The 22,961-nt window shown below is 41.5% G+C and overlaps 1 protein-coding gene across 3 annotated transcripts in view; it reads right to left on the bottom strand.

Annotated features, from left to right (window-relative positions):
* Positions 1-22,961, bottom strand: part of MYMK (myomaker, myoblast fusion factor) — a 112,170-nt gene that overhangs the window by 47,312 nt on the left and 41,897 nt on the right. For 2 of the 3 annotated variants that reach the window (XM_085854364.1, XM_085854365.1), the window contains exons 5-6: positions 17,222-17,338; positions 3,263-5,040 (exon numbers count right to left, since the gene is read on the bottom strand). In XM_085854364.1, the coding sequence (XP_085710490.1) occupies positions 4,894-5,040; positions 17,222-17,338 (264 nt within the window). In that variant the 3' untranslated portion in view covers positions 3,263-4,893. Of the gene's footprint in view, positions 1-3,262; positions 5,041-17,221; positions 17,339-22,961 lie in introns of those variants that run through there. The other variant, XM_085854366.1, reaches the window with a different exon arrangement.

Here is a 22,961-nt window from a genome sequence, read left to right as displayed (position 1 = left end):
GCCGCTCGCGTTCTCTCTTTTCTTGTGTACAGTTCATTTGAATGTCTATTTCTCCATTATTCGTGAACAGAATACGATGAAAATTGAAATGCAGAGACTAGACACATATGTGCAGGCATTAACTGAGCCCAAAGTGCGATTTTGGGCTGAGGAATGGCCCATTTTCTTAAAATTGCTATTTCTCGATTGTTCTTAAATGGAACCTAACCAAACTTGACAGGTATATTCTAGAGACCATTCCCCAGGCAATAACTTAGACCAAAGTGTGATTCCAGCCCTTTGGGCCGAGAAACGGCCCTTTCGTCCCATTTTCTTAAAATTGCTATTTCTCGGTTGTTCGTGAAAGAAACCGAACCAAACTTGATAGGTATATTCAAGAGACCATTCCCCAGGAAATAGCTGAGCCCAAAGTGCGATTCTGGCCCTTTGAGCCGAGAACCTTTCGGCCCATTTTCTTTAAATTGTTATTTAAAAAAAATTTTTTTGAATGCGCTGGGCGATGCCCAACGCAAAATTAAATCGAAAATGATAAAACTAGCCTCACCCTTGTAAGGTGTTCTGGTTTCTTTTTCGGATGCGATGAAAATCTTACCGAATTTCAAAACTATCTGTCATCCGTGCTGTCGCTCACCTGAGAGTTGTACAAATGAACTCCCACGGGGTATGTTCGCAATTCGAACTTGTTAATCCAATTCAAGTTTTTAATGTCAAGAAACTTGAAATATTAGTAAAAATACTAGACAGTACCCGCCCGTGGGGTGGGGAGGGAATGAGGGGAGGGAATGGAAAAGCAGTGTTAGGGTTAGGGTTGGGATTGGGGTTAGGGTTAGATAACCCTAACCCTAACCCTAACCCCAACAGCTTAGGTATCTCATTGTATCCAACGGTTTGGCCATCTATAAAGGACAAACAAACATGAAAAATTGACGTTTTAGTCTATTCATGACGTCATAACTCGAAAAGCAGAAGTCGGAAGTGAATGTCGTCAATGAACTGTGTCATTTCATTTTGATTATCTGTCGAATGGCGTTGGTCCCGTCTCGATACGATGAAATTGAGAAATTGAAGTTACCCGGTGACCTTGACCCCGTGACCTTTGACCTTGAACTTGCCCCCCTCCCCATGTCCGTTCTCATGTCCCAAGGATCACTCATGCCAAGTTTCATCTCATTCCATCCAACGGTTCAGCCGCCTATAAAGGACGAACAAACAAACAAACACACATACATACATACAAACATATTCTATTTTTTTAGTATAGTAGATTGAAAAAAGTGGCGACCATTATGAAATTGCTGGTGAAATACTTTTTTGCACATGAAAAAAACACAATGTAGCAAATACTTTTTTGATTCTCCAGTGTCAACTACATCATATCAAATTTTTACTAGCTCTAGCAAAAAAAAAATGCAACCTTACATAATGTCCTTGACGAACAGCATTTGGTCTTCCATTTGATTAAGTTTGTACCATATCCTAATGCTGTGTGGACTGTGTTTCCTCACTGACAGACATCTGTACCTTTTACCTGTTTCTGCATTTGAGCCTGGGGAGTAATTGCTGAAATTTATCCATTTGCATTCTTCCCAACGTCTTTGTTCTTTGTTCATTTCACACTTCTTTCTACTTTTTCACAATTGTCTTTATTCATTCTCATCATCATCACACCATTTTAAAGCCTTTTTCCCTGAGCAGGGGTCAGCTTTTTGCGGGCTCCAATCATGGTACCCTTTCTTGTGGCAATGCTTTTACGGCCGGATGCCCTTCCTGACGCCAACCCTTTAGTCGCCTTCGACACGCAGGGATTTTTTTTTTACCAGTATACTGGTGCTCATTTCGTCGACCTTCGGAAAGATGACAGGCTGAGTCAACCCCCCTGATTCTAACTCAGCGGCCAGCGGGGCTTGAACTCAGGACCTCCGGACCCCTGAGGATCTCAAGCCACTGCCTTAACCACTAAGCCACACCAGGCTCATGTCTTTATTCATTCTAATCTTGCTTTTTCTTTTCTTTTATCTCTTTTACTCCATTGCTCTCTTTCTTTATCTGTCTGTCAAAGTAGAAGTGAGTTCTTGCAGGAAGTTTTTTTGAATAAGGCTCACTTGGCTATGCTTGGATGAGTTTGATGGTAGAGGAGTAGCAGTTGAAATGTGAATCCTATCCATGTTCCTCCTGATGACTTCATCTTTGCTTTTTTCTGGTTTCGGTTCCTTCAGATTACTCCAATGCAGGACTGTACCTATTTGGTCTTCCATTTGATTTGAATTGAATTTATTTTAGTCCCATTCTAAATTCAATTCAATAATAATAAGCGTCATGGGTCGGGGTCAAGTGTCCTTTCAAAACGCAACATCTTGGTTCCCAATCAACACTGCCAGCACTTATAAAGTGACAGTTCCAGTTTTGTCTGTTATTAATTCTAAGCAGAAACACCAATGCCTGGTGTTGGCTTTCTGGTTTGGGTGGCGGGCTTTGGATCCGAGGGTCCTGAGTTCAAATCCTGCTCAGCTGTTGAATTAATACCAGGTGGGGTTAACTCGGCCTGTCATCCTTCTGAGGTCGGCAAAATGAGTGCCAGCATGCTGGTATCCTGTGTCAGAGTGGCGATCCATCCAGGATTGTGCCAAATATCAAAGGAGACTGCAAAGGCAGCACCAATGCTCTGCACAGAGTATGGTCCCAATCACTTCCTCTCCTATTATTAATCACGTAACATACACCAGCACACAAATACACTGCACCAAACTCCGCGAACACCACACAAAACAAGTCCTGGCGAGAGTCTGCAATCGCTGATCGCTCTTTTTTGTTGTTGTTCTTGCTGCTATCATCATGACTGTGGTTGTTGTTATTTGTGTGCTCCTTTCGTGTCTGTCACACTTTATTCTAAAGGATTTCTGCTGTCATAAGATTGTAATCAAGGGCCTGCTTTTTCTTCTTCTTCCATCTCGGAAAGACGTTCTTTTAAAACAGGCATTTTATGATGAAACGGACACAAATTTTTGTTCCAAGTAAATTGATCATCAGCTTTGCAACCAAGTAAATCGATTATTACATTTGCAACCAAGTAAATCGATTACTAGCTTTCCAATGCATTCATTTTTTAAATTATTCTGCAACAGCAGGAACCCTTTAGAATAAGGCATGATAGACATATGGATGGACACTTCTCCTTTAGGTAGTACAAGATGTACAACAGATATTTCATGATTCAGTCAAAACTGAGCGAACTGAGGTCAAGGCATTTATTCCTATGATTTAAAACACCCTGCAACCCATGCCGACAGAAAACAGACTTTTTGGAATGCCGGCCACATTTTCCATCCAATCATCATGTAACTTTGATGAAATATAAAATATATATGTATATATGTATATCCATTGGTAGGTGATCCTATGTTTAAAGTTTCATGCCAATCGCTCAAACAGTTGTGGAGAAAACGAATTTAAAAGTGAATAAAGGTGAAATAAAGTGAGGGTGGAAGGAAAAAAAAGTGAGGGTCTCGGCCAATGTTCCACAACATGGTCAAGGATGGTTGCGGATGCCTGTTGGTGGTTAGGTTGTGTCTCTGAAATAAGCTTGTGGAGTGGGGCCCGGTGTCCAGCCGTACGTCCGTTAACATTTGACTAAAACATCTTCTCCACATGAACTATCTGACGGATATGGACCAAATTTGGTACGATGCATCAGGACAGCAAAGTCTCATGTGGTTGTGCTCCCCATTCATATGTTCCATCATGTAAAAGGGGCAAAAGGGGGATTTTACCCCAAATATTGGTCTTTTATTCAAAAATCTTCTTCTCAGAAACAGCCAGACATATCCTCCAGTCCGAACTCACCACAACACGTCGAGACCATGCCATAACGTTAAGTTGTGTTCCTCATGGCCGTGTCTCCCCCGGAAAGGGGGTCAAGGGGGCACCTCCCCAAATCCCTCATTTTCACTAAAACATCTTCTACCCACCTACCTGAGCGATATGGACCGAATTTGGTACAATGCATCAAGACCGTAAGGTCTCATGGGGTTGTGCTCCCCATCCGGATGCGCCCCCTTCAAAGCGGGTAAAAGAGGGATTTTGCTCCAAATATGGGTATTTTATTTAAAACTCTTCTTCTCAGAAACCGACAACCGTATCCAAACCAAACTGGCCATGTGGCATCGAGACCATGTCCTAACCTTAATTCTGCTCGCTATGGCCCTATCTCCCCTGTAAATGGAGCCACGGCCTCCCTCCCCTAACACCTCATATTCACCAAAACGTATTTTCCTTACAAACCACATGGCCGATATGGATCAAATTTGGTATGATACATCAGAACAGTGAGGTCTCATGGGGTTGTGCTCCACATCCACATCCGCCCCCTATAAGAGGCTGAAAAGGGTGGTTTCACCATAAAAATTCAGGTAATATATTTCAAAATTTTCTCAGAAAACGACGGCCAGATGCAAACTAAACTCTTCATAAAAAAAATAAGGATCATGCCATTAACTTAAGTTGTGCTTCCCATGACTGTACCACTTCAGGAAGGGGGACCATGGCCCTTTCCCCCTAATCCGACATTTTCACCACGCCTGTTTGGGAAATAACAGTCAGTCCCACACGTGGCTATTTTTTTTTTAAGTAACGAAAGGTCAATTTATTTTGATCAAACCAATTTAATTTGATTCAATGAAAGAGAAATGCATTTGTTTGCAACATAATATTCATTGGAATATGAACTGCTTGATCAAGTCGTGGTCACAATAAGTCACATGCTTCAAAACCTTACAACCGTTAAAGATGAACTTATTAGTAAAACTCAATTTGAGTGTCTCAGATATATGATCATGCATCGAAACAGGTTTACACTGAATGTTATAATGATTGCAGATTTGCAGGGTGTGAGAAGTACTACGGACAGCAGCAGAGTGTGCAGCAGGTTAGTTGTTCGGGCGGGCGGTTCGCAGTCACTGACTTGTTCTTCTCGGGCAACAAGAGGACACAGGCCGCAGCCAGGCTGCAGTGGAATGCACTGTGCACATACGTGTAGTCCCAATTCTGTGGGGCAGAAAAAAAATCTTTGTTTGTATTCTTCCCATACTCTTCTGGGGCATCAGAGGCAACCAAGACTGGCCATGAAGGTTTTCGAAGCTGATATAATTTTCCACTTTGGCAGGTGGATACTCAGTGCTAGAGCCAGTCAAAGCAGCATTCAGGATATGGTGCAGGATATTTGAACTTAGCCAGGGTACAAGCTCAGAATGGTCTCCTCACTTTTTGAAAAGTACAGTGGAATCTTTAAAAATCCATAAAGATTATGGAATCTAAAAAAATGATGTGAGATTGGAAAGATAGCATAATGTACAATCCAATCGACAGCAAAGCACCAGTGTAACACGTATATAGTCAGGTTGGAGATATAATCCAGAATAGGTCATTCAAAGGAGAACAACTTTAATAATTACAACCTGACTTACAGAACCTAGGTTACATGGTTGAGGTAGTTCCAATTTACCATAATCATATATTTCCCAAGTTTGCTGTGTAACAAGAAAAGAGAGAAAGCAGCGCTCAAATATGGCTATTTGATGTTTGCGTTTCCAGACAGCGAGTGGTATCAGGCTGCATTTGGTCGTCATTATTTGGATTCAATTCGGCCAATACCTGGTCTGCTTTGGTGGGGGCTTTGATGTGATTTGGGGTGGTCAGAAGCCTTTGCACACACTTGGGTCTGCACGATTAAACAGGTAAATCGATACATTAATGCAATTGCAAGTCTCTTCGGCATCACACTATACCAAGCATTCAGACTATCAGTGAGGATTTATTGTTAGATAATGCATTTGTATGTAATTCAATATAACGTGATTACCATGACACATCTGCAAAGCTAAAGTAGTCACATCAGATTGGTGAGCTCGTAAGCCATATGATGTCGGTAGTAGTACTTGAAGGTCTCACGCAAACTCCGAAGGTTTGTCTCGGCCTCACCTTGCAGTTGCCACCCAAACTGGAACATAATCATCGTGGGACTCTGTTTTTGCTCAAACTTTGATGTGTTTGTATAAACCGTGTGAATGATGATGTATCGCCAACAACTTTCCCCATGTTCAGGCCAATGTTTGTGTCATCCCAGTATTGCTGGCTCCAAATGTGGATACATGTTTCAAAACAAGTCGTCATTGTGCAGCACCTGCACCATATCACCCCAACCTGTTTCCATTCACACTCTGATAATCCATCACTTTTATCCACAGTACATAGGCCTGATTAGCCCACCTACCATCTCTATGTACTTGGTTATTTTACCGATACTGTACATCCAACCTGATGCACTCCGTGTCGGGTTGAGGAGCAAAGTAATTTTTATTTTATTTATCTCACTTTCTTAATATATTGTAATTATGAAGTCCGCAATTCCTTACTCTCACATTCCATGCAAAATAACAGAATCATCTGATATGATGTGATCTTCTGTTGGAGAATCATTGCATGCGATAAACACAATAAAATGATTTATATTTTATATTAAATTTAAACTTCAGACCAGTGCAGTATTTTTGTTTCCATGCAGTTTTCCATGTGTAAGAGACTCTGACGTTCGAGCGAGAGGAATTTTGATTATCTGCTCTGACGCATTGATGCATTATTCAAAGGCAGCACAGAGAAGTTTCATCTCGGACATCACTAACAATGGAGGTCAGGAAAACCTTGAAGATACGATCTGATTTCCAGAGTCTGATGAGCATATGACGCACATAACCCCCACCTAAAAGACTTTGACATCAACAAATACTGGAAGATCGACTTTTATGGTCAAAAAGATTTGTCATTGTCCAGAGACGCATCATCATGTATGACTTCAAGCTCAAGCAAAATTCAAGCTTTCCCCCTCGACGTCTCTGCCTTCTCGGCATCGAGTCCACATATGCAACCCACATATTGTGATGAAGAGATTGAAACAACGAAAGAATGAGAATCCAAATGTCCAACTCCTTTTTGTGTGCACACACATCTTTTGTTTTCTGTGTTTTAAAAAAAACTGACTGCAGAGTTACTTTTTTAAAAAGAGAGTTCATAGAACACGATATCCTCCACAGTGTTCAGATAAATACTTCAATTTTAAGAAAATAATGAATTTTAAAATAGTTTAAAAAAAATCTGGAAAGTACTCTTCTGCACCACCCCTATACATTGTAATACGATGACGTCAAGTCACAGTTCAGGAGATAGAGGCTTTATTGATCACCATAGAACACAGCGTCAATCGGAAAATTGTGTTGTACCCTCTCACTTGCCATGCCCACTTCCCTGGGGCTGCACTTGACAGTTCCTAATACATACACCACTCTACAGGCTACAGAGCATATGCAAGTACCGTACTGAAAAACTGGAGGTTCTTGTAAGTATTATGAAGGTGATTTGTGTTCTTCAGTGTTCAAGTATACAACTCAGTTTAAATAAAAGTTTAAGGAGGCTTAAAGTCATATAAATAAATAAATTCTGGGTTTTACCACCATTTTACCGAGTGTCGAGGACATCACCCTATCCAACACATTACGTTAGTTATCTGTGCCTGTTGTTTGTGTCCTTTTTAACATCCTTAAAACAGTAAGGTTCCTGTTTGGAATGATTTTCAATTTTTTTGACTGCAAGTATTATCTCACTCCTCTCTGCGCATGCACGATCGGAACAAATGCAGAGACAAAGTACAGAAAAAGAGGCAAATTTGTCTTCCTATTCATGTTCCGATTCGTGTTCAAAATATAACATTCGATTTAAATAAGTTGTTCCTTCATCATAAACTGACGAGTATGAACTGATGACAGAAAGATGGACGAACAGACCTTAACCAATTGCTTAACCTCACCATTAGATTTGCACGCACGGGGTAATTAATGATAATACACATCGGAACAATATGCGATTTGTTTATATCGGCAAACACCCTTTGTAATTAGGAAGTCGTTGCAATGCAAGTATCTCAAGTTTAAGAATTGGTGTTTTATTGACTATTGAAGTGAATACCGTTAATTACCGGGATTGTAGAATATGAATTGTTAATATCTCCCACCACCAAAAGCCATAATAACCCAATTGCATACCAACACTGGTGACCAAATGCTTGTTCTGGCCATGATATCATTTACTCTCTGGAGTGGTCTGCTCTTTTTCTGTGCAGGTCCGTGCTATGAGGTTAACCATTATTTTGAGTAATTTCATGATTACAGTTGTGTGAGATAAGTGGCTCAGCCTCTTTTGTGATTTCCATCAAAGTGAGTGGGATATTTAGGACCATTATTGTGGTGGCTCCCTCTTCTTAAGGATGATCAAATTAGACATGTGACCTAACTACACCCCAAGTATGTGACAACACTCCATTGATATATTTTGTCCATTCACAGTTGTTGTTTAGTTATCTCACTAATGAGAGACCACATCTACAAACTGATTTCACCCACGTGACTTTCAGTCACAGTTTGAACCTATGTCATTCCCACTCCCCTGCCCACCCTCTTTGGAAATTCCCTCGGAGTCACCGAGTACTTTTGCAGTTTGGTCAGGATCAGCAGAAACTGTAGGATCAGTTGGCGAATGAACAAACGAATGAAGGAACAACCTACCAACAAAATAATTTGTGATGTTTTTTTCATTCAGCAACATAATTAGTTATATTTGGTAAAAATAATGGAAGAATAATCCTGAAAAGTCAACATGGTTTTGTCCCAAAAGTCGATTTGTTTTGCAGATGTGTTGTACATCAGATAATCTGCATAATTAATGTAAATTTTTTAAAAATGTAAATAAGTAAAGAAAGGTTTCTGATGCTGTGTTTTTGTATACCTTGTCGAGGCTTGTATGAGAGCTAACACACAATGCACAGCAAGGGGGGGGGGGGCATGAAACAAGAGGGGTGGGAGTGGGAAGGACAAAACAGTGGGGAACAGAGACATTTGGAGATCTGTGGAAAGGAGAGGGATGGGGCAGGGAAGACGGGGTATACAAGATGGACATCACAGGGACTTTCAGGAAGTTTAACAGGGAATTTGAAGGAGGTGGGTTTGGGGTGGATTAACGGGCAGAGAAAAGATCGAGGATTTGGATGGGGGATGATAAGAGGTGGTGGTGAACAGCTGTTTTGAAGACCTGGAGGGAAGAATGGGAATGATTAGAGTGAGGGAGTTTATTCCAAAGGTGGGAAAAAGAGGAATGAAAGAGTGAAGGTGAGCAGTGATTCGTGATTTTGGGAGTTTTACCAGAAGGGGGTTCTTGGCGGACCTTGAGCGCCCTGCAAAAATATGGTGGGGACAATTTGCAGACACAGCAGGTGGGGTGAGACTGGAGAGGAGATGGTAGAAGACAGAAAGACCACCGACCTGCCTATGGCAAGAGAGTGAGAGGCCCAAAGACTCAGCTTCATCATGGGAGATGGCAATGATCTGAAATGCCTTGGTTTCCACAGCATGAAGCCGAGAAAGGTGGGAGGCAGGAACAGCAGCCCAGAGGGGAGAGCAGTATTCCATCAGGCTGCGGATGAAGGCTTTGTATGTGGTCAAGAGCTCAGGTGGGTCCTGGAAGGACTTTGCATGATGGAGGATTCCCAGTTGGTTTCCCAGTGACTGGCTTTGGAGGCGAGGTTTGAAATGTGGGTTTCCCAGGAAAGATCATGGCAAATAGTGAGCCCAGTAGCTTGAAAGAAATGACTTCTTCCAGAGAATTGTTGAGAAAGTGGATGGGGAGGTTTCCAAAAGGTCCTTTCGGAGAGACATTGTGAGAGTGTGAAATTTGTCCGGATTGAAAGACATGTTCCACATGTTGGACCAGTTTGTGATTTTACCCAGATCTGCAGGAAGCGAAGAAGCTGCTGTTTGCCAGTCTGAGGGATGACAGATGGTACGGCAGAGGGTGGAGTCATCAGCAAAGAAATAAAGAGGATTTTCCAGAGAGGTGGAGAGATCATTGATGAAAACCAGAAAAATAACAGGGCCCAGAACACTACCTTGAGGAACTCCAGCCTGGACAGGAAGAGGGGATGAAAGAAGTCCATTTATGGCCACACGTTGACTGTGACAGGGGAGGAAGTCTGTGAGCCATGAGTGGAGATGGCCTTGGATACCAGAGTAAGAGAGTTTGGTGAGCACAGCAGGGTGCCAGACCGTGTCAAAAGCATGCAATATGTCTCAGGATATGGCTTTGATTTCATGTCCGGCATTGAGGACCTCCACCCATTGTTGGGCGAGCATAAGCAGAATATCCAGAGTAGAGTGACCTGGTCTGAAACCAAATTGATGATCAGAAATTAAGCCATTGGAGAAGAGGAAAGATTTAATGTCTGAAGCGATGATGGATTCCATAACCTTGCTGATGATTGGGAGAAGGCTGATTGATCTGCAGTTGCAGGGATCTGTTTTTGCACTTTTTTTATGCAGGCCAGTAATGTTTGCTGATTTCCAACCAGATGAAAGATGAGCTTGAGCAAATGAGAGGGTGAATAGAACAGAGAGAGGGTGAGCATGCACACAGGAGCAGGTTTTTAGGACACGTGGGCTGATGCCATCTGGACCAGTTGCAGAATCTGAGTCGAGGTTTGACAGCAAGGTCTTCACCTTGTCAGGAGAAAAGGACACAGAGTCCAGGGATAGTTGGGTGTGACTGCGTTAGGTGGGTGCAGAAAGTGATGGGTTTTGGATACAAGATTTTGATGCAAACATCGAGTTTAGGCATTCAGCCTTTCTACTTGTGGTATCAGCAGTGTGGCCATTTGAGGTCAGGGAGGGGGTGGAGGGGGAATATACACCAGAAATAGATTTTATTAGACGCCAGCAGGATTTGGAGGAGGGAGCGAGGTTTGAGAGTTCAGACTTGAGCTTTGAAAGATGTTGTTTTCTGCCTCTCCTGAGCGTAGATTCACACTTGTGTGTGTGAAGGAACTGAGATTTAAGGAAGGAACTGAGATTACCCTCAGTTGGGTTTGCTTTCCATGAGGCAAAGGCAAGTTGTCTCAGGACAACTGCCTCACCACAAGCTTCAGTGAACCAAGGACGGGAGGAAGGGTAGGACAACTGAAGACGAGAGGGGATAAATCTGTGCATGAGGGAGAGCAAGTTTCTTTGAAAGAATTCCCAGGATGAGTTGATGTTGGAGAAAGTATCGATGGGAGATCCTGCCAGTCGGCTTGAGTGAAATGCCAGACTCGGCGACTTTGACAAGCACGTGGTCAGAAGGACCAATTGGAGCGGAGGAAGAACAGCAGATATTTTCAGGGGAATTTGTCAAAATCACATCCAGAAGAGATAGAGTACCATTGGTTGAGATCCGGGTCAGGAAGTTGACCGATTGAGTCAGTCCCAATGGATTGCGGAAAGCTTTTGCTGAAGTGCCATGACTGGTGAGAGAGGTACCCACACCTAGCCAACTGGCATGATGACAATTGAAGTCACCACATATGAGGCAGAGAGAGTTTGGATGAGAAGATAGAAGTTGGTCCATGTTTTTGGATAGTGATGTGTAAATGGAGTCAGCACTGTTTAGTGGACGGTACAGTACACATTTAAACATGAGGTGGGAGTGGAGGGAAGCCTTAGCCAGAGGTATTCCTGGGGGGTGTGGGGGAGTGAGGGCAGTGCATTGAGAGTGAGGAATAGAGTCTTTGATGAAGAGAGCAACTCCTCCACCAGAACGAGGCTCAGGTCTGTCATACCGGAGGAGGGAGTAACCAGGGAGAGATACTTGGGAGTCGGAGACGTCTTGCGGAAGGAAAGTTTCCGTTAGGCAAATTATGTCTGGTTTGTCCAGTGGCAACGTGTATGTAAATATCTGTAAGATTTGAGTGAAGCTTCCAGATATTTGAGGTCCACACTGTTGATGAAGTGGGAGGGGAGGAGGCTTTGGGTTCAGGGGAAGGGAGGGGAGGGGGAGAGTAGGACGAGGGAGGAGGGGGGATGTAAGGAGAGTTGTTGAAAGAGTGTGGGGGATTGCACAAGAGCTCAGGGAGGGGGCCGGATGAGGACGAGAACAGGCTCTGTGGTGCTGGGGGAGAGGGGTAAGAGAGGGGGCAATAGAAGGGGCAGAAGGCAGTTGAGAATTTGAGGAGGTGGAGTGTTGAGATGGATTGAGAGGGCAGGGGAAGGAGGCAGCTTTGTGGCTGATAGGGGGGGGGGAACTTTGAGAATGGTGATCGAGGAGGGTGAATGGCGGGAGAAGGGTGAGTGGGGGAGTGTTGAGGGAGAAAGGTGAGGGAGGAGTCTTTGAGAAAGGTGAGAGGGAGGCTTGGAGGGAGAAGAGTGTGATGGTTGCTTTGAGAGGGAGGGGTGAGTTGGCACTGAAGTTAGAAAAAAAGAATGGTTGATGGAAAGTGAACACTCATAGCAAACTGAGTTTTTTTTTAATTTTTATGCCAGAGATGTGATTAAAGACGTTTCTTGATGGATGCAATAAAGGCGAATGAAGAGATAGAGAGAAGAAACGCTGTAACAGTTTGATTTTTTTTAGCCAAGGAATGAATGAAAGGTCGAGTTGAGAGCAGTCTGTTGAAGTAGAATAAGAGTGGTGAATTATAATACAGTAATGAGTACCACACGTGTGAAAGAGGAAGATGAAGCATTATAAGAGATCGTTTTTATTCTTGTTCTTCTTCTTCTTCTTATTATTATTATTATTTTTGTTGTTTGAGAGAGTTTTCATCAGAATAGCAAATGGAAATGTTGTCGAAAAAATTGTGAGGTGAATGGTGAATTTGGATCAGTAAATACAGGGGGTGTAAACAGATCACGTGGTTACCTGTGTTGCAAAATTGACTGAGATGCACAAACAATTATATGTATTATTTCCTAAGTGGGGTAGCTTTGCATCAGGTTAAATTAAACATAAAATAAAAACTATTTAGACAGGAACAGCACTCGGTGGAGTGCATACCTCCAACAGGCTGAACAATTTACATTTTGTATCCAACTGATAAGCTGGATCTGGATCCAGGCTTCCAAAATCCCATGGGCTTGTCCTTTTCAGCTGCCCAACTCTTCCACCAAGTTTCGTCCAAATCTGTCAATATCATTTTGAAATATCATGCTGTATATAGTTTTTGGCCCTATCTCTCAATGTTGAAGTCATTTAAAAATTTAAAGAAATTATCACATCTGGATCTTCATCAAAATGTAACCAGTTAGTCCTTGTTCCACACCAAACCTGTCCACCAAGTTTCGGCGGAATCAAGCCATAACATTTTGAGATATCTTGCTGCATATCATTTTTAGCTGTTTCACTCAATGGTGAAGAATTACTGAAAAAAATTGATGGTATTCATAGAATACTTACCCTGCACAGTCTTGAGAAGGACTTGGTGCAAGCCAACTTTTCTGTTTTATAAAGGTTTTTTTTTTCTTTGATCCAATATGGTGCGAGGCCAGTGACCAATGATGTCACTTTTATCAAACTATATTTTCCATGGGAAGTTGATCAATTTGTTAAAGATTTGTAATGATTGGTTAGCAGTTTCAACAAATGCAGATAATTTATATTTTCATACTGACCAGATCAAGTGTTGCACTTGTCCATTTATGACATCGTAATGAAGGCACCGATGACATCATCATTAACATATCTAACTCAGCATGGGGATTAATTGATAATGAGCCATGTTTAAATTTTTTTCCATGGAGCAATTTCAGAGATCGAGAGGTGCAAAGTTTTTTGGTTTATCCAAGATGGTGCCTGTACCACATGACCTATGATGTCATAATTATAATTATCAATTTATACAGGAGGAGGTGCACCTATGATCAAAATTTTGTGTCAATAGGACCAACAATTGCAGATAATTTTTTTTCATACTGATCGGATCAAGCTTTGCACTTGTCCAATTATGATGTCATAATGAAGGCACTGATGACATCATCATTAACATATCTTATTTCCCATGGGGAGTACATTACAATGAGCCATGTTTAATTTTTTTTCCATGGAGTGGTTTTGGAGATATAGAGGGGCAACGTTTTTCAGTTTTTTCAAGATGGTTCCTGTACCACGTGACCAATGACATCAGAATTATTAATATAAATTCCTAGAGGAGGAGTTGCACCTACGCTCAAAATTTTGTGTCAATTGGACCAAGAGCTTCAAATAAAAATTTTTTTCAATACTTGTCAAATCAAGCATTGTACTTATAGAATTATGACGTCATAATGAAGAAAGTGATAACATCATCATTAACACATCTTATTCCCCATCAGGAGTACTTGACAAAGAGCCATGTGTGAATTTTTTCCATGAAGCGGTTTCGGAGATATCGAGGAGCAACATTTTTCGGTTTTTCCAAGATGGTGCCTGCACCATGTGACATATGACGTCATCATTATAATTGAAAAATTATACAGGAGGCACTGCAATGGTGAAAATTGTGTCCATTGGACCAACAATTGCAGATAAATTTTTTGTCACACTGACCAGATCAAGTGTTGCACTTGTGGAATATGACGTCATAAGAAAGGCACTGATGACATCATCATTAACATATATTATTCCCCATGGGGAGTACTTGACAATGAGCGATGTTTCAATTTTTTCCATGGTGCAGTTTCAGAGATATAGAGGTGCAAAATTTTTCGGTTTATCCAAGATGGCGTCTGTACCACGTAACCTATGATGTAATAAATATGATATGAAATTTCTACAGGAAGAGGTGTACCTATGGTCAAAATTTCCTATCAATTGGACCAAGAGTAGCAAATAATTTTTTTTTTCCATTTTTAGCTCGCCTGTTCGAAGAACAGAGAGCGATAGCGATACCCCCGGCGTGAGCGTCAGCGTGAGCGTGAAAATGTTAAAGTTTTTGGTGCAAGTTATTTCCTTTCTAATGTTTTTATGTACCACACTATTTTTAACTGATTACAATATACAAATACATATGTTGCTTTAAAATTATTTGGATCAGACTTCACTGCAATGCTTTATAAAAAAATATTATTAGACTAGCCTTTTAAAAACGATAAATGTATTAACAGGTGAGCATTGGGTGGCTTTGACACCAACTCTCTGGTTTAATATCATGATGATGTCATCTGTCACGTGGTACAGGCACCATCTTGGATAAACCGAAAAACGTTTCTCCTCTATATCTCTGAAACCGTTTCATCGAATCAAGCATTATATATATATATATATATATATATATATATATATATATATATATATATATATATATATATATATATATATATATATATATATATATATATATATTGTGTTATCTGAAAGTAAAAGTGAAGGGTGAAGGCGAGGAGAAGAAAGTTTTACTTATCGATAACACATCTTATTCCCCTGCACATTATAAGAGACTAGCCGAAACCCCGTCACAGACGGATTCCGTTCCATGAGCCCAACATGACAACCAGTAGCGGCTCTTGTAAGAGCCGGATCCCAGTCGATGTACTCCATGGCCTTACCTAATGAGGCCTACAAAACGTCCTTGTACACGACATTTTTGGTGGACACTTCTCCTTGTGACGAAGTCCCCTGATTTGTGCACATGTCTACTTTGACGTACAAACGCCGTGTCAAAACTTCTCAGGTCACAGTACCGAGAAAAACGTGACGCGACCGCTAGGAGGAGCACAAAATTGGTCCTTCAGTATTGATATATAGACTAGCTGAAACCCCGTCACAGACGGATTCCATTCATTCAACCACCCTCACCAGCTCACACACACTCGAGGGACATGGACTGGACAGGGTGTGCTTGCCCCTGCCTATTCATCCCCCGCCCCTGCCCCATTCAATCTGCTTACCCCTGCCCAAAAATGTAATTACCCCAGCCCCGCCTCTTCACTCCCCACCCCCCCGTCTTTTGATTCCCCGCCCCACTTGCCCCCAGGCCCCCACCCCCTGTCCACCCCTTCACAATCAACTCCGCCTCATTCAACCCAGCCCCCGCCCCATTTCCCCCGTCTCCCGCTTTCAATTTGCTTACCTCCGCCCAAATATTTGCTTACCTTGCCCCCCGCCTCTTCACTCCCCGCCCCCGTCTCTTCATCCCCCGCCCCCGTCTCTTCATCCCCCGCCCCCGCCTCTTCACTCCTCACCTCCATCTCAACGAAAAGTGTTTATTCTGCTTCAGCGTTGAAAGTTGACTATTGCCACTATGCGCGATGCACTCTTACAGGTACGAAGTTTCTTTCAGTCCAGGTCAGAGTACCGAGAAAAACACGACGCGACCGCTAGGAGGAGCACAAAATTGGTCCTTCAGTATTAATATATAGATACTTGGCAGACAGGTTTGGTGTGGAACAAGGACTAATTGGTTACATTTTGATGAAGATCCAGATGTGATAATTTTTTTTAATTTTTAAATGACCACCATTGAGTGATAGGGCCAAAAACTATATACAGAATGATATCTCAAAATGATATTGACAGATTCGGACGAAACTTGGTGGAAGAGTTGGGTAGGTGATAAGGACAAGCCCATGTGGGATTTCGGAAGCCTGGATCCAGATCCAGCCTATAAGTTGGATACAAACTGTAAACTGTTCAGCCTGTTGGAGGTATGCACTCCACCGAGTGCTGTTCTTGTCTAAATTGTTTTTATTTTATTTTATTCTTAAGATCTCTCTTTACAAGTTGGTGCCTGTACCACGTGACCTATGATGTCATAATTGAATTAAAAATTCTACAGGAGGAGGTGCACCTGTTTGGAAACTTTCGTGTCAATCAGACTAATGGTTGCTGAGAAAAATAATTTTTAAAATGCAGACATGTCCACACATACTGTACGACGCAACCGATTGCTTAACACCGCTTTTCGCTTCGCGAGCGCAGGGTAATTATCATATCAGGATCCGGATCTTCACCAAAATGTAATCAATTCGTCCTTGTCACATACAACCAAACTGTCTACCAAGTTTCGTCCGAATCTGTGAATACCTTTTTGAGATATCCTGCTCACAAACAGACAGACAGACAAACAAACAGCGGTGAAAACTTAACCTCTGTCCACCTCAGGTGGACGGAGTTAACAAGGTTGAATTTTTTTATTTGTATTAAACAAGCTTACATAAGTAACGAAGACCATCAATTAAAACAAGGAGGAAACAGGTGTTCAGATGTACATATGCATGTAATATATATATATATATATATATATATATATATATATATATATATATATATATATATATATATATATATATATATATATATATATATATATATATATATATACATATATTTTGTTATATAGTCTTACCTGAAAGTAAAAGCGAAGAGTGAAGGCGAGGATAAGGAAGCAGAGGCCAGGTGCAAGTTGATGCGTATAAACCCTTTTCTGAGGGACAACTGCCCTTGTTTTCACCATTTTTCTTCCCTGAACACACAGTTTATAATATGAGAAAAACAGTCATTGTTCGGAAACTTTGATGTGAATCAAAATGGTGAGACAGAGCGTAGTGGAAAACCATCTGTGGAAAGTGACATCTGTTTGCACGTTAGCTCATTAATCAAACTATATTTTCCTTTTGCATCTTACAGAGACCTTTGTGCCAGACACTTCTTTTTGCCAAGATGCAAGGGAACTACAAGTAAAAGCAGACACAATACATCGACATTATGCTTTCCAGCACCACCGTGTAGTGTGTCCCACCTATCAGACAAAGCTTACAGGTTTTTGAATTTGTATTTTTGGGAGAGAATTTTGAGTTCCTAAAATATTACTTGCATACACTGCAAGAACACAGGTGAAAACTAGAAGAGCACTCGGTAAAGCGCATACCTCCACCATGTCATGCCTGATCCACAAGAACATATCAGGCCCAATACATTTTTGAAATATCATGCTGCACAGTACTATATCGTTTTTGGCCCTATCTCTCAATGGTGAAGAATCGCTGTAAAAATTAAATAAATCTCGTATCCAGATCCGGATTCGAATCTTCACCAAAATCGAAGGAATTCGGCCTTGCGACACATTCAACCTGTCCACCAAATTTTGTCCGAATCCGTCCACAACTTTTTGTGATATCGTGCGATATATCATTTTTAGTCTGATCTCTCAATGGTGAAGAATCACGTTAAAAATTCTAGAAGTCGGATTCAGATCCGGATCTTCACCCAAATCTAATTAGTTCGTCCTTTCACACACCTAACCTGTCCACAAAATTTCATCCGGATCCGTCCACAACTTTTTGAGATATCCTTTACACAAAGACAAACAAACAAACACCCATAAAGGGGTGAAAATATAACCTTCTTCACCTTCGGTGGTGGAGGTAAAGAAAGGCATCAGCTGTAAAAATGGTACACAGACAATGCAATGAAGACCGAAATGGTGATGGAAAGACAAGGACACTGCAAGGTGACATAAAGCAAAGAGGTTCAGATTAGCAGAGGGTTGGAACTAGAGACAGACAGACAGATGGACAAACACTCATTATTGAAGATGATCTCAGTGAAACTTCAATTATACCTGAGATAATTATTTGCATCACTTGAAGAAGAAGCATTATCTATATGCAAAATATAAGTTCTCAAAGCGGTGAGATGAAAAACAAATGTGCGTCGAGTGCAAAGGCGTACAGAATCGTATTGTCATTATGTAATGTCACTTTGTATTGTGTTTGGTTTTGCTCGCCAACATGTTATATTTTGGGTCAAAGCTCACCAGTGCTTGAAAACTTGATCCAGCTTTAATATTTGCCAGCATGACAAACTAACTGTCTTTTGACCCTACACATCCCTCTTGTTGGTTGTCCATTTAATTAGCATTTTTCTTTCCGTTTTAATATTTCTACTTGAGAGAAAAAAATTCCAAAAGCCATCATGCCAAAATTGTTCTCTTGTCCATGCATTTGTATTTACGGTTTCATGAGAATCTTGTCTGATGTGACCGTTCCATGATAATTATGTCCTTGTCTTATTTCGAATCGAAAATCGTCTTTTATTTTTGCTCTGTAATGAGCTTGCTGCAAAAATGGAACAATCTTGCTTGCTTGAAGCTTTCTAAAGATTCTAAATTTCTAAATCTGAGCATCAAACTAAACAGAGAATGTGGATTTGCATTTGCAGTAAGTGTCAATTTAATGGGTTTGAGGCTGAAGCCTAATTCTTTTTCTTTCGTATGCAGTTCAAGGCTGCGGGACAGCATCATTGGTGGAGGGGGCAGCTGTGCTGCTGATGCAATGCCCTCTGCTGGTTATGGCAGGGATTTGGAATTATTCATGGTGCCTGCGATAGCTCACCCACTCTTCGCGAATGACACCGTGGGATCTTTAACGTCCACCAACGAATGCTGGCAGACGGGACAGTCGTTTAATGTCCATCCCAGGTACAGCACACACATTGATGAATCACCAGAATGACATTTTATAGCTGGGTCAGGATTTGCACCCAGCTAAGCAGCTTCGATGAAAGTGTGTGTACCTCTAGGCCATCCTGTCAGCCCTTGAATCCCAATGAAATGGCCAATGAGGCTGAACCCTCATGTAATGGCTGACGTGGCTGAGTTCTATGAGCTTTCACTCCATTAAAGAGCGAATCCAAGTCGAGTATATTACTAAAACTCTTATCTTGCATATATGTATGTATATATGTATGTTCCCGAAATACAGCCAAAACGGTACACGATAGCGCAAAAATTTTTGGGCCACCTGACTTACCATTCGCCTGCGGTGTGCAGTATCAACTTTCGTTCAAATCGGGCAATACAAAAATTATTAAAAAATCAATTTCCGATTCAGTAAAGTACTCTTCGGGAGAATTTAATCAATGCAAACAACCTCAGCGGTATAGTTCGCTGGAGCTATCTTTTTTTTTTGAAATGATTTTTCTTTTATCAACCGCCACCACAAGGGGAACCCAATGGTTTCACGGGTCCTCCAGTAAACAATAAAGATGCCTCATATTCTTTTGTTACATCAAGTTGTAGTGGGTATGAGAAAGAAGATGTGTGATCACTCGTGAAATTGAAACGAAGGATTGTGCTTCTCATTTTTTTTTTTTTTAATCTGGATATAATTGTTATAAACCTCTTATATTTTCTGAAACACCACACTTGTTAAATAGTCTTGAAAAGAAGATAACTCAAATCATTTTTCTTCCAACATTCAGTGGCAGTAATTCTACCATTATCTTATCAATAAATATTTATACTTCTTTACCATTTTTCAACAATAAAAATAATTCTCATTAGCATCAACAATTGATGATATTTTTTATTTTCATCATGAGAGAGAATTAAACTCATTTAACATCGGATAAAATATCTTTGTATTGACATTTATTAATTATTTTCAGATTCATTAACTCGTCGAAAATGGCTGATGCTTCATAACAACAATTGTTGTTTCCAGCCTTCTTACTACCTAAAAACAATAACAGTCTATTAATTAATTCCAATGAGTCATTTGGAAGAAAACCAACACCTGAATGAAGCCTAATTAAAGCCTCAATAATGTGTTTCTCCTTTTCATTCTTCTTTCTACTCCCAGCAATCGAACCCCCAAATCAAGTGAGTTTAATAAATCAATATATGATCTGTCATCATTTTTCATATTCAATGGCTCATTGAAATAATCTGAGTCACAATTCTTGGCTAAAATGTAATATCCATCTTTTGTAAGAAGAAACATTAATCTGCGGATTAATTTAATAGGTGGTCGGACAGAACTCAAGAACCTCATTCATCATTATACATCAATACCTTTTCTTTAACAAGATAGAATATTGTTGCGGGGCCGGGTATCGGTGGCGAGCACGACCGCTAGAGGTAGCAGTAGAGTCGGCTCCACCGAACACACTGGAATTGAGATCGTGCCTTTTGGATAAGTCCGAAAGGCACGGGTCCCTTACTGGACTATAAATCGCCAATAATTCGACCGTGTGGGGTAGGGTCAATTGCCAAACTTCAATATACCTAATTACCCATGCGGACAAAGCTACCGGGGAATACACACCCTCGACGAACCTCGAGCGGAACGAGCCGTTACCGAGCCCGAACCGTGTGTAACTCGAGTGGAGATTACCAAGGCCCCTCGGACAAAATGAACAATTTACGGCCTCGTTATTTCTCAGTACACACCGTGTCAAGCTAATGAAAGAAACACAGAAACGAGCTGGAACATTAAAGAAAAGGGATATTTATTTATAATGGGGCAGGGGAGCACGCAAGAAGGCAGAGTTAACCGAATAAAAGGAATGCAATTTACACACACGGCACATAAACGTTTCTACTTAGAAAACGGGCCCAGACACAGACACCCCCCCCCCCAAAAAAAAGAAATGGCGGCCATGGCCTTTATTGATACCCCCAGCTCGAAAGGAAGGTGAACTGGAGGTAAAAATCTGGCTTGGACCTTCCCGCTTCATGCGGTTCTCGACGATCTGGCCCAGCGGGACTTGAACCCGCAACACGATGCCAGGTACGGAGGGTAGCGTCGGGCGCTGGCACGCTCCACCAGCAAAACAGGTGACGAGGCAGGCAAAGCAAGTCAGCTGGGCAGGCAGGCAAGCAATTCTCCTCCGGTTCGCAGGAAGGCGATTCACGGCGGGAAGACTAATACTCTGTCACCGGGTCGCCCCCACACAATTATCCCTCTCTCTTGACAGGTGGGAGGGATCCGTCTCGTGTCATCCCCCTCCTCATTGGACAGGTGTGTCGGGCGATCCCTCGGCCGTCCGAGATTGGTCGGGGGGATGTGCTCATATCTCCACCCCTCGACCAGGAAGTCGAGCAGCAATATGTTGCATTGGCTCCCCATTGGCCGAGAGGTGGTAGACGTGCTCGCACCCCTCCGATTGACTGAGAGGGGCGCCATGCCCGTATTTGGAGTGAAATCCAAGACGCCAACGTCCAAAGAAACCCCGCCTGGCACATTGGACTCCGCCCACCGCTGTGCTTGGCAAGCATGCGCGTGGGAAAGACTGATGGTGAAGAAGCGAAGATGGGCATTGTTGTTGTTGAAGTTCTTGAAAAATCCTAACTATAAAATAACTCGGCGCATGTACAATTAATCACCCATGAAACATAGGACGGGACCCTAACGAGAAACACATACTTACTGATATAACTGATCTATAGGACCTGACTGTTGTGTGAAGTAAGCTTCCAAATCCACAACAATATTACTGGTTGTTCTGTTGGAATGAGACCTGCTATGGTTTTTGAATCTGTTGAATATTCATTGTTTTGGAGAGCATTCACAACATAATCAGGGGGTTGATTTATCTCTTCCAGTTGTTGAAATAATCCTTCATCATCATCTTCTAATTTTCCTCTATCTTCTCATTCTTGATCCATCATTTGACGAAAATCTTTTATAATTTGAAGTTTTTTAGGGATGTATTCTATCATAGGAACTGTAGACATTTGTTGGGGAGTTTTTTTTCGAAGTGGTTTAAAAAAGTTGTCTTGTTTTCGTTCAAACGCTTCTTCACCCGTTAGTTTCTGTCTGCATTTATTCTTTATGTCTTACTGTTGTTTTACAACTTTTCCTGTTGCTTAAAGTAACGATATAAGATATATAAAAGACCTAACTATGAGAGTCCCATGCAATGTATCTTCCCCCTTTTTTCCCAGTAGACATATGGAAGGGACTATCTAAGACATATACTATTGACATAACTGCCTTGGGATCACTGTTGTGTGTCATTGCCTTGGAGGCATGTGGTTTTACAGAACAACAATACATATATGTCAGAAAACTTCGCGCTCAGACCAGGGATAAAACCCAGGTTTTCTGGTGAATCGTAATATAACTGATTTATCAGTTAATATAAAATCCCCTATTAACCGTCAATTGAAAGGAAAAACAAAACTGACCAATCTGTAGTGAACACGCGACTGGCGTTTTCATCTTCAACAACACCTCCTTTGTCGTCATTTTCATCTGAATCGCTCCAATCAGGGTCGAAACAATGTAGCTTCACAATACACACAACAGCGTTTCCATCATTAATTTTGTCAACAATAGTATCTTCAAAATCCCACTGATCAG

This window comes from Eptatretus burgeri, chromosome 14, assembly GCF_056783735.1.
Source record: "Eptatretus burgeri isolate ZD-2024b chromosome 14, Ebu_testis_v1, whole genome shotgun sequence".
NCBI classification, from domain to species: domain Eukaryota; kingdom Metazoa; phylum Chordata; class Myxini; order Myxiniformes; family Myxinidae; genus Eptatretus; species Eptatretus burgeri.
The sequence above is the reverse complement of the archived record's forward strand: the minus strand, read 5'-3'. Positions and strand labels throughout refer to the sequence as shown.